Raw genomic sequence first — 12,485 nt, forward strand, 5'->3', positions numbered from 1 at the left:
TTGTCTACCCATGTGATGTAGATCAATGTCAGGTTATTTGATATAAGTTTCAGTAACAACAGAACACCATGGTTGTAACAACACATTGTAAATGTGTAGAATGTGTTTTGTTTTGGGTCCACACTGGTAAGTTAACTTATGTAAATTAGACAGTCACAGAGGATTTTCCTCTGAATTACTGGTCAGGGCATTGCACTTTCCATTCAGCTTCAGGCAACTTGGATGTAAGGTTTGATCACACCTGTAGTGACTACTTCTATCCGTCATAACCCATTGTTGCTTATCCATTGTTCACTAGATACATCAATGTAATTACACCCAACACAATGTTGAAAAACAGAACGCTTCCCACCACTAGATCACATAACTAGACGTGTGCTGGATGTGATCCTAACGCTGCCACCAATGTAGCGGAAGAAAGTGAAAGCTGCAACAGGGACTCTAACCAGGGCTCATACGTGGCAAAGTGAGCGCCAATGGCCGTTGCCATGAAAGCCTAGTATTCCTCTGGGCAGAGGCAGTAAGCCTACAATGCTGGCATATGCCTTGTTACAATAGCCTAAGAATATAACATAATTCACACAACAGTAATAATCATCATGAAACGACCTTGGAAAAGCCATGAGTGTAAACCAACATAATTCAGGATTTTACATGTTTAACTGCGTTGATATGGCTTAGTTGATCATAGTCCAGACTCATTATAGACATGGTTTAATTGATCATAGTCCAGACTCGTTATAGACATGGTTTAATTGATCATAGTCCAGACTCGTTATAGACATGGTTTAATTGATCATAGCCCAGACTCATTATAGACATGGTTTAATTGATCATAGTCCAGACTCATTATAGACATGGTTTAATTGATCATAGTCCAGACTCATTATAGACATGGTTTAATTGATCATAGTCCAGACTCGTTATAGACATGGTTTAATTGATCATAGTCCAGACTCATTTTTAGTTGTAAATACCATGCAGTTGCACCAGGAGAATTTAAAACAAACATATTTTTTTGCAGGTCTTCTATTTCTCCACCTTTATTGATAAATGAATATATCATCATGAAAATGTATCTCTATTCCCCAACCAAACACTTTCATCAATACCATACAAAAAACTGACAAAAACAGTTTTTTACTCCAATCTGGCAACCCTCATGAAACTCCGACAGCACCAGAATCCCAAAGTATTAAGCGAAAACAAGCATAGAGAACAGCATTGGCTTTAATAAAAATGTAAAAACGGAAGGCTACTATTATATTATAAGTATTTCGGTGACAACCTGGTTGATTAACAATATTGGATTGTTAACACGTTTGTTTTTTTATATAAATAAATGTGGGACACAAAAAAAGGCAGTGTAGAACCCCATTACCCAAAATGCATTGCTCCAATAACTTTAAAATGTTTGTTCCGAAGTTTGCCCCACCCCTCCATGTATTTTCCTATAAATGAAGTCTCACAAAAACCTATGTATTTTCCTACGAATTGAGTTGCAAAAAAATGTGTGTATTTTCACACGAATTAAGCCACACAAAAAACGCACAAAATCTACGGAAATTCTTTTTTTGTACATATTTGCATGAATTGATTGTGAGATTGTGTTGGTTCAGGAGCCTGTTGGTGTCAGACTTGATGCTCCTGTACCGCTTGCTGCGCAGAAGCAGAGAGAACAGTCTATGGCTTTTGGTTGGCTGGAGTCTTTAGAACATTGCCTATAGAATGTCTACACCCGCCTTGGATTTCTTCACATATTATTGTGTTACAATGTGGGATTAAAATGGATTGAATTGTCATTTTTTTGTCAACTATCTAGATAAAATACTCTGTAAAGTCAGTGGATTTTTTTTTTTTTTTTAAGATTAATGAAAAATGTAACATTAATATACCTTGATTAGATAAGTATTCCCCACCCTGAGTCAATACATGTTAGAAACCAGTGGTGGAAAAAGTACTAAATAGTCATACTTGAGTAAAGGTAAAGATACCTTAATAGAAAATGACTCAAGTAAAAGTGGAAGTCACCCAGTAAAATACTACTTGAGTAAAAGTCTAAAAGTATTTGGTTGTAAATATGCTTAATTAATCAAAAGTAAAAGTGTAAATCATTTCAACTTCCTTCTATTAAGCAAATTGTGTGGGCAAGAGGCTCCTTTCAGCCATCACCTCATGTTTCAGCCACAACCTCATGCTTCAGCATGATAATGCACAGCCCCTTGCTGCAAAGATCTGTACACAATTCCTGGAAGCCGAAAATGTCCCAGTTCTTCCATGGCCTGCATACTCACCAGTCATGTCACCCATTGAGCATGTTTGGAATGCTCTGGATCGACTTGTACGAGAGTGTGTTCCAGTTCCCGCCAATATCCAGCACTCCATGCGAAGGAATGTGTCGCACTCCATGAGGCAAATGGTGGTCACACCAGATACTGACTGGTTTTCTGATCCACACCCTACCCTTTTTTTAAGGCAGTTGTGACCAACAGATGCATATCTGTATTCTCAGTCATGTGAAATCCATAGATTAGGGCCTAAGGAATTAATTTCAAATGATTCATTTCCTTGTAGAAAAAAAGAGGAGGAAGGGAAGCACTCGTAAGGTAGACAATAGTAGATTTTGGTAGACAATAGTAGATTTTGGTAGACAGAAGGTACTCTTTGGTGAAAGGGGTAAATTGGTCATGAAAGAGAGGACCAAGGCACTCTTCATCTAATTAATTAAAATGACTTTATTTGTATGGCATGTTCAATAGAAACAAAGTTTTAAGATCAGATGCATTTCGGCTGCATGGCCTTTTAGGGAGTACAAAGAAATGTTAATACATTGTTCTCTTTTGAACAGCTTTTTCCAATCAGCTCTAATTTGAAGAGGGAAATACTGTAGATATGTTATTAAAAAATTCAACTCAAAGCTAGAAGCATCAGAACTCCTAGAAAGGTAGTTCTAACCTTAAATATGACTGGGCAAAGCCATATTAGTTCTAACCTTTAATATGGCTTTGCCCAGTCATACTTAAGGGTAGAACTACCTTTCTAGGAGCTCTGATGCTTCTAGCTTTGAGTTGAATTTTATAATAACATATCTACATTATTTCGCTTTTTAATGTGTATAGTATTGCTTACTAGGTGTTGTCCAATCAATTTTGTAACCACTCCCTCTTCATGTGATGTAAAATATCAATGTCCAGACTGGAAGTAGTGGTAAGGATTCTATCTTGTGTGTATTCTCTCATGTACTTTAAGATTCTGTGATGTGGTAAAACATTTTCCACACAGAGAGCATTGGTAGGGCTTCTCCCCTGTGTGTGTTCTTTCATGCACTTTTAAGTGCCCTGACAGGGTAAAACTCTTCCCACACTGGGAGCATTGGTAAGGCTTCTCCCCGGTGTGTGTTCTCTTATGTTCTTTCATGTGCCCTGACCGGGCAAAACGCTTTCCACACTGGGAGCATTGGTAGGGTTTCTCTTTTGTGTGCATTCTCATATGTATTTTTAGGCCTCCTGATTGTGTAAAACTTGTTCTACACTGGGAGCAGTGGAAAGGCTTCTCCCCTGTGTGTTTATTTTTGTGTTCTTTCAATTGAACTAATGTGGTAAAGCTCTTTCCACACTGGGCGCATTTGTAAGGCTTCTCCCCTGTGTGTGTTCTTTCATGCACTTTTAGGTGACTTGACAGGGTAAAACGCTTCCCACACTGGGAACATTGGTAAGGATTCTCCCCTGTGTGCGTTCTCTTATGTTCTTTCAAGTGTCCTGACTGGGTAAAACTCTTTCCACACTGGGAGCATTTGTAGGGTTTCTCTCTTGTGTGTATTCTCGTATGGGTTCTCAAGTACCCTGACTGGGTAAAACTCTTCCCACAATGGGAGCATTGGTAAGGCTTTTCTCCTGTGTGTATTCGTTCATGTATTTTTAAGTTCCCTAACTGAGTAAAATGTTTTCCACAGTGGGAACAGTGGTGTGGTCTTGCTAAATGCTTCTCACCTGTGTGTGTTCTTTCATGCACTTTTAGGTGTCCTGACAGGGTAAAACGCTTCCCACATTGGGAGCATTGGTAAGGCTTCTCCCCTGTGTGTGTTCTCTTATGTTCTTTCAAGTGCCCTGACTGGGTAAAACTCTTTCCACATTGGGAGCATTGGTAGGGTTTCTCTCTTGTGTGTATTCTCGTATGAGTTCTCAAGTACCCTGACTGGGTAAAACTCTTCCCGCAATGGGAGCATTGGTAAGGCTTTTCTCCGGTGTGTATTCGTTCATGTATTTTCAAGTTCCCTAACTGAGTTAAACTCTTTCCACACTGGGAGCAGCAGTGTCGTCTTGCTGGGTTGGACGTCTCTGGTTCCTCTGAAGGACTCTTCCCACTGTCAGAATGAAAGTCTGTTCTCTCTCCTGCCAAAGACAAACATATTACTCAAAAATTAGATTTACTGAAGAAATGTGTGCTTAAAGTATTTATGGTTGTGAAACAGTCCTGGTAGTGGTAGGATGGCAGTAGTCATGGTAGGGTGTTATGCGGGTAAAATAAACATTGCTTTTCAAGCTGATACAACATACTCTCAGAAGCACAGTGCACTTTGTTTCATGTCTTTATACCATTGCTGAGACATTACAATTTGTGTGTCAGAAGTCTGGGTCAAAAGGTCATTAAATACGATGTCATCGTGTCAGTGAAGTCATATCTGGGCGAGAACATCTGCTGGCGTCGTGTTTGACTGCCGCGTATGCCTGGTACCTGTTTTTACCCGTTAGCTTTGATTCGTCTTCTTCTGTTTGTTTTTGTCAACTTTTAAGCCTAAGGGAGTTTTGTGACTTTTACAACCTTGGTTTAATAGTGCTAGCAAGCTTGCTAATTGGCTGTTTGCCAACGTCTGAGTCTGGACTGTGCTGCTTTGATCACTTCTACCTGTTTAGATTCTTCCTCTGATTGCTAGCCTCCTGGTTCCCAGACCCAGCTCTGGATTATTGCCTTGGGAATGTATTTATTTGGGATTTCCCTCGCCATAGCTCTCTCTCTGGAATACCCATCGGATTACCCTCTGACTCTCCAGTGGCCCGGTGTACCTCCCGTCTCCCCCTGCTTATTTGCCGGCTAGCTCTACGGCCCCTCCCTTGAAGCGCTTCTCTTCCTGGATGTAGCTCTGGTAACCCAGCCCCTTGAAGCAAGGTAAGACAAAGCAACCCTATCATTTCATCAGTCCACTGCCTCAAATATTGTTCATACGAAGCGGAAGATGTTAAGCAATCTTTGTGAGAGGACAATTCCGCGCCAGGACAAACCCCAAAATATATGTTGGGCATCTCAGATTGTTCTGGCAATTCTCACATAGAAACTTAATTGGGAGACCTATACATGCTTCCTTTAAGACCCTATGATCTGTGAACCGTTCATGATACGGACAACATCTCGGTGTCTTACGCTAGTTATAGCAGGGTTCCCCAACTGTCGGTCCGTGGACCAAATTTGGCCCACGGGTGTTTTTATTTGTCCCAACCAAGTTTTCAGAGAAAATAAATAAATAATAAATATAGATAAAAAAATTATATTGTTGGACATAAGACAAAAAAAAAACACCAGAAAAATCAGCTCCAAGTGATTGTAATTTAAGAAATCTGTTCCTAAGTATTCACACGCATAATAGAGAGACACGACGTGATGTAAGCAAGGTTTGAAATGATTATGTTCTAGTCAAACATTAGATTTGTTTGGGCTTCTTGCAGTCAACAAATTCTTTGTAATTAAGTTCCGGCACCCTGACCTTCCCCTCAAGAAAAAAAAAAGAAAAAAGAAAATTGTCCTGCGGCTGAATCTAGTTGCCTTATAGTGAGCTTTCAAATATGAACATTCATTCATTTATTCAACATTAAAAAGATCTGAAAATTACCCTTTTTGATTTAACTTCTTCTTAGATTTGGTTTTTTTAAACTAAATATTTTTCAAGCAGGTCACATTTCCAGAGTGGGCACTCTCTGAAGATATCACCCATTTTATACATGGAAATGTACATTGTAGGTCATTAACCAATCACATCCCTCCTTGACGATTGCACATTCAGCAAATCACCAACAGAGAGAGGTCCCTTTTTTTAAATGCATTTTCACATTCACTGTGTTGGTGAAGCTCATAAAATGAAGCACAGCTTCAAAATTAACAAGAGAGCCCACTCCCGGCATGTGAAGTAGGCCTACTTGTGGAATACACTGTGACAAACAATATGCCTTCAAATGAACCAAATAAAAAAAAGAGGACTTTTGAGATGAATATTTGAATGCTGAATAAATTAACATGACAATTTGTATTTCGGAATCAAGACATACTCCATATGTTAGAGCACACTATAGGGAGTATAACGACACCTAGATGTTGTCTGTATCATGTAGGGGTCATGGGGTCTGACAGTATAATGACTAGATGATGTCTGTATCATGTAGGGGTCAGAGGTCATGGGGTCTGACAGTATAATGACTAGATGTTGTCTGTATCATGTAGGGGTCAGAGGTCATGGGGTCTGACAGTATAATGACTAGATGATGTCTGTATCATGTAGGGTTCAGAGGTCATGGGGTCTGACACTATAATGACTAGATGTTGTCTGTATCATGTAGGGTTCAGAGGTCATGGGGTCTGACAGTATAATGACAAGATGTTGTCTGTATCATGTAGGGGTCAGAGGTCATGGGGTCTGACAGTATAATGACCAGATGTTGTCTGTATCATGTAGGGGTCATGGGGTCTGACAGTATAATGACTAGATGTTGTCTGTATCATGTAGGGGTCAGAGGTCATGGGGTCTGACAGTATAATGACTAGATGTTATCTGTATCATGTAGGGTTCAGAGGTCATGAGGTCTGACAGTATAATGACTAGATGTTGTCTGTATCATGTAGGGGTCATGGGGTCTGACAGTATTTACATTTACATTTAAGACATTTAGCAGACGCTCTTATCCAGAGCGACTTACAAATTGGTGCATTCACCTTATGATATCCAGTGGAACAACCACTTTACAATAGTGCATCTAAATCTTTTAAGGGGGGGGGGGGGTTAGAAGGATTACTTTATCCTATCCCAGGTATTCCTTAAAGAGGTGGGGTTTCAGGTGTCTCCGGAAGGTGGTGATTGACTCCGCTGTCCTGGCGTCGTGAGGGAGCTTGTTCCACCATTGGGGTGCCAGAGCAGCGAACAGTTTTGACTGGGCTGAGCGGGAACTGTGCTTCCTCAGAGGTAGGGAGGTGAGCAGGCCAGAGGTGGATGAACGCAGTGCCCTTGTTTGGGTGTAGGGCCTGATCAGAGCCTGAAGGTATGGAGGTGCCGTTCCCCTCACAGCTCCGTAGGCAATCACCATGGTCTTGTAGCGGATGCGAGCTTCAACTGGAAGCCAGTGGAGAGAGCGGAGGAGCGGGGTGACGTGAGAGAACTTGGGAAGGTTGAACACCAGACGGGCTGCGGCGTTCTGGATGAGTTGTAGGGGTTTAGTGGCACAGGCAGGGAGCCCAGCCAACAGCGAGTTGCAGTAATCCAGGCGGGAGATGACAAGTGCCTGGATTAGGACCTGCGCCGCTTCCTGTGTGAGGCAGGGTCGTACTCTGCGAATGTTGTAGAGCATGAACCTACAGGATCGGGTCACCGCCTTGATGTTAGTGGAGAACGACAGGGTGTTGTCCAGGGTCACGCCGAGGCTCTTAGCACTCTGGGAGGAGGACACAAGGGAGTTGTCGACCGTGATGGCGAGATCATGGAACGGGCAGTCCTTCCCCGGGAGGAAGAGCAGCTCCGTCTTGCCGAGGTTAATGACTAGATGTTGTCTGTATCATGTAGGGGTCATGGGGTCTGACAGTATAACGACTAGATGATGTCTGTATCATTTAGGGTTCAGAGGTCATGGGGTCTGACAGTATAATGACTAGATGTTTAATGTTCCATCTACATCTACTGATGTAGCAGACTCTGTCCAGGACTCTATATTTAATGTTCCATCTACATCTACTGATGTAGCAGACTCTGTCCAGGACTCTATATTTAATGTTCCATCTCCATCTACTGATGTAGCAGACTCTGTCCAGGACTCTATATTTAATGTTCCATCTCCATCTACTGCTGTAGCAGACTCTGTCCAGGACTCTATATTTAATGTTCCATCCACATCTACTGATGTAGCAGACTCTGTCCAGGACTCTATATTCAATGTTCCATCTCCATCTCCATCTACTGATGTAGCAGACTCTGTCCAGGACTCTATATTTAATGTTCCATCTCCATCTACTGATGTAGCAGACTCCTTCCAGGACTCTATATTTAATGTTCCATCTCCATCTACAGCGACTGATGGACAAGACTCTGTGCAGGACTCTATATTTAATGTTCCACTCCATCCACAGCGACTGATGGACAAGACTCTGTCCAGGACTCTATATTTAATGTTCCACTCCATCCACACTGACTGATGGACAAGACTCTGTCTAGGACTCTATATTACATTTTTCATTCCATCCACCGATGGAGAACCTATTAAAATCATACAGAGTGCAGGAATATAAAATCAGCTATCTACCTTTATAAAAGAAAGAATAGTAGAATGCATTTAATCCGTTACGGTTTTTTGGTGGTCCCCACTATTTGTAACTTTAACAATCCCTACAGTACAGAACAACATATGCAACTAAACAATTTCAGTACAATTCCCCTTAAAAAACACACATATTCAACGTTTTTACCCGTTTTTGAGACAGTACTCACTGGTTTTAATAAGATCTCCAGTCTCCTCTTCCTCCAACGAGACAGTCATCCCCTCCTCTTTCACTCTAAAAACGTCTTCCTCTACCTTCACTGTCATCGCCGCCTCCTCTTTCACTCCAAAAACCGCATCGTCTCGTTTCTCTTCCTCCTCTTCTTTCACGGTAACATCCTTCTCGTCTTTCACTCCGAAAGCTTCTTCCTCTTCTGTCACTGTAACGTCTTTCTCTTCTTCTTTCACTGTAACAGCCTCACCCTCTACTTCTTGTTTTACTGTGACATTCTCTTCTTCCTTCTCCTCTTTCACGGGAGCTTCTTTCTCCGTCCATCTGACCTCCTCTTCTTCTTTAGCAGGGAGGGAGTAGCTTAGGGAACTCATGGTCGGGGATGTTATCTCGCTAACGTAGTGGTAATTTAACCATCCATCTAGTTGACTGACAACAACAACGTAAATATGCTATTAAATGGGGTAACTGGTAGATACGACGAAAGTGTGTTGAAAACAAAATGGCTAATACTCAAATAATCACCGATAGTGTCTAAAGGGCTCCATGTTTCTGCTGTTTGTTAGCAAGCTACCGAGGTTGCTGAACAATGGTGGCTGACTAGCTGCTGTTGTGGTTGCCAGATCTAGATCAATTTCTATCTATAACAATGACCACTCAAAACCCGCCCAGAAGGCCTGAAAACGATCCCGCCTCTCTAAAAAAAGAAAAACATTTCGCAGCAACATCGGAGTTGCAACATTTAGTCAAACTCCTTTTCTATGACGTTATCGAGCGATTTACGTAGGAATATCAACTTAACTTGTAACGATGTAAGAAGCAACATTCGGTTTTCCATTGAAACAATAATTCTTGCGAGCTAAAGGTGACTAAAAATAATTTAATAATGTCGCAAGAGAAATTATAATTCGCCCTAATTAAATTTGCCATATTATTTTCCATCAATGGATTTCGATTTAACTCGTTTGTCTGCTATGATTGTAAATAAATCCCGTATGGCATGCGTATAACTATATATAAATCCAACAGGAGAGTTTGAGGGATGAAAGTTGGACAGAGGATCTCAACCTCTATGCAAGAAACACTTGGATGAATAAAAAAAATAAAAAACGAATATTAGGCAATTTACTGGCAATTGTGACGTTATTATGTCCCAGATGTTAAGACTACAAACCGTTAAGACTACAGCGATGCAGTGCTAGAGGCGTCACTACAGCCCCAGGTTCGATTATGGGCTGTATCATAAATGGCCGTGATCGGGAGTCACATAGGGCGGCACACAATTTACCCAGCGTCGTCCGGGTTAGGGGAGAATTTGCGGTGGGGTTATAAGTAGGCCGTCATTGTAAATACGAATTTGTGCTTAACTGACTTGCCTAGTTACATAAAGGGTCAAATAAAAAGCTCTGTCTCACCCCCCCCCCCCACCCACCCCTTCTTGCCCGCCCCCTCCCAACACTCATCCACTCAGCAACAGACTGCCTGAGTCAGCAGCAGCAGATCACAGTGAAGTATATAAAGTATATATCTTTAAGAAAAATGCCATGGCGGCCGCTGTGCAAATTAGAAGTGGCCCAGAACCTGCAATCCGCGACCAATACATTTTCACCCACCACATCCTTTTCAAAGTAGCACAATTTATCTAGAAAACGCCGAACATGGCAACCCTGGTTGTTGTTGGTTGACGCGTCATGTCCACTAGATTATTAGTCACGCTGACGGCATCGACTGAAAGACGCACATCGCCATCTGCTGTCTAGAGTGGGTAACGTAGTTGGTAACATTTTGTATTATATTTTCAGACAAAAAGTACATTTTTCACTTATTTCATCAAATACTTGTTATTATTTGGAAACGTACAAAGAGAACCATTTGTTAGTCAGTGCATATTTTATTAATGAATGACAATGAAAAACAGTCAGTCAGTCAAACAGACATCACAATAAGCACCTAACCCCTAATGTGCCTACATGGTGTACTTCTATTTCTATACATTTTATAATGAACGTCTTATTAGGGGCATTTCATATTTTAATTCTACTCAGACAATCTAATCCTTTTTACAATCAGCACATTATTTGATCTGACATGGAATAATACTGATGGGAACATCCATGAGGTAGTGAGTGTTTTAATAATACTGATGGGAACATTCATGAGGTAGTGAGTGTTTTAATAATACTGATGGGAACATTCATGAGGTAGTGAATGTTTTAATAATACTGATGGGAACATTCAGGAGGTAGTGAGTGTTTTAATAATACTGATGGGAACATTCATGAGGTAGTGAATGTTTTAATAATACTGATGGGAACATTCATGAGGTAGTGAGTGTTTTAATAATACTGATGGGAACATTCATGAGGTAGTGAGTGTTTTAATAATACTGATGGGAACATTCATGAGGTAGTGAATGTTTTAATAATACTGATGGGAACATTCATGAGGTAGTGAGTGTTTTAATAATACTGATGGGAACATTCATAAGGTAGTGAATGTTTTAATAATACTGATGGGAACATTCATGAGGTAGTGAATGTTTTAATAATACTGATGGGAACATTCATGAGGTAGTGAATGTTTTAATAATACTGATGGGAACATTCATGAGGTAGTGAATGTTTTAATAATACTGATGGGAACATTCATGAGGTAGTGAGTGTTTTAATAATACTGATGGGATCATTCATGAGGTAGTGAGTGTTTAATAATACTGATGGGAACATTCATGAGGTAGTGAGTGTTTTAGTAATACTGATGGGAACATTCATGAGGTAGTGAGTGTTTTTTTTAGATCAACAACGTCATCACATTTTCATACACCTTGAGCTTGATGACAAGTTACACAAATTAACTCAATGAAACACAACTAAATTAAAGCGGTTTCAAGGTTAGAATAAATAACATTTAAATTATATTAATCTATTTGTTAGTTTTCATTTTTAAATATCCAAATGATGAACATTAAGGGTTTATATCCAAATCATACAATGAGCATCTAAGGGTTTATCTCCAATCACTCAAAGTTCATAATCAAAACAAAATACACATTCATTATCCAAATCTTATTTTAGATATGATCATGTCTCAACATGAAACAAAATTAGGTCTAGATTTCATATATGGAATTAGATGTCAGAGATATAATTAGATGTCAGATATAGAATTAGATGTCAGATACAGAATTATATTTCATATACAGTTGGGAGAACAAGTATTTGATACACTGCCGATTTTGCAGGTTTTCCTACTTACAAAACATGTAGAGGTCTGTAATTTTTTATCATAGGTACACTTCAACTGTGAGACACAGAATCTAAAACAAAAATCCAGAAAATCACATTGTATGATTTTTAAGTAATTAATTCGCATTTTATTGCATGACATAAGTATTTGATACATCAGAAAAGCAGAACTTAATATTTGGTACAGAAACCTTTGTTTGCAATTACAGAGATCATACGTTTCCTGTAGTTCTTGACCAGGTTTGCACACACAGCAGCAGGGATTTTGGCCCACTCCTCCATACAGACCTTCTCCAGATCCTTCAGGTTTCGGAGCTGTCGCTGGGCAATACAGACTTTCAGCTCCCTCCAAAGATTTTCAATTGGGTTCAGGTCTGGAGACATGCTAGGCCACTCCAGGACCTTGAGATGCTTCTTACGGAGCCACTCCTTAGTTGCCCTGGCTGTGTGTTTCGGGTCGTTGTCATGTTGGAAGACCCAGCCACGACCCATCTTCAATGC

General features: G+C 40.4%; 1 protein-coding gene across 1 annotated transcript in view; it reads right to left on the reverse strand.

The window, feature by feature from the left end:
* Positions 1–3,095: 3,095 nt before the first annotated feature.
* Positions 3,096–12,485, reverse strand: part of LOC106591909 (uncharacterized) — a 36,973-nt gene continuing 27,583 nt past the window's right edge. Inside the window, exons 1-2 of the mRNA XM_045690552.2 lie at positions 8,738–9,338; positions 3,096–4,391 (exon numbers count right to left, since the gene is read on the reverse strand). Of these exons, the coding sequence (XP_045546508.2) occupies positions 3,217–4,391; positions 8,738–9,113 (1,551 nt within the window). The 5' untranslated portion in view covers positions 9,114–9,338 and the 3' untranslated portion in view covers positions 3,096–3,216. Of the gene's footprint in view, positions 4,392–8,737 lie in introns of the transcript that reaches the window.

Source organism: Salmo salar, chromosome 12, assembly GCF_965601325.2.
Source record: "Salmo salar chromosome 12, fSalSal1, whole genome shotgun sequence".
In the NCBI taxonomy this organism is placed as follows: Eukaryota; Metazoa; Chordata; class Actinopteri; order Salmoniformes; family Salmonidae; genus Salmo; species Salmo salar.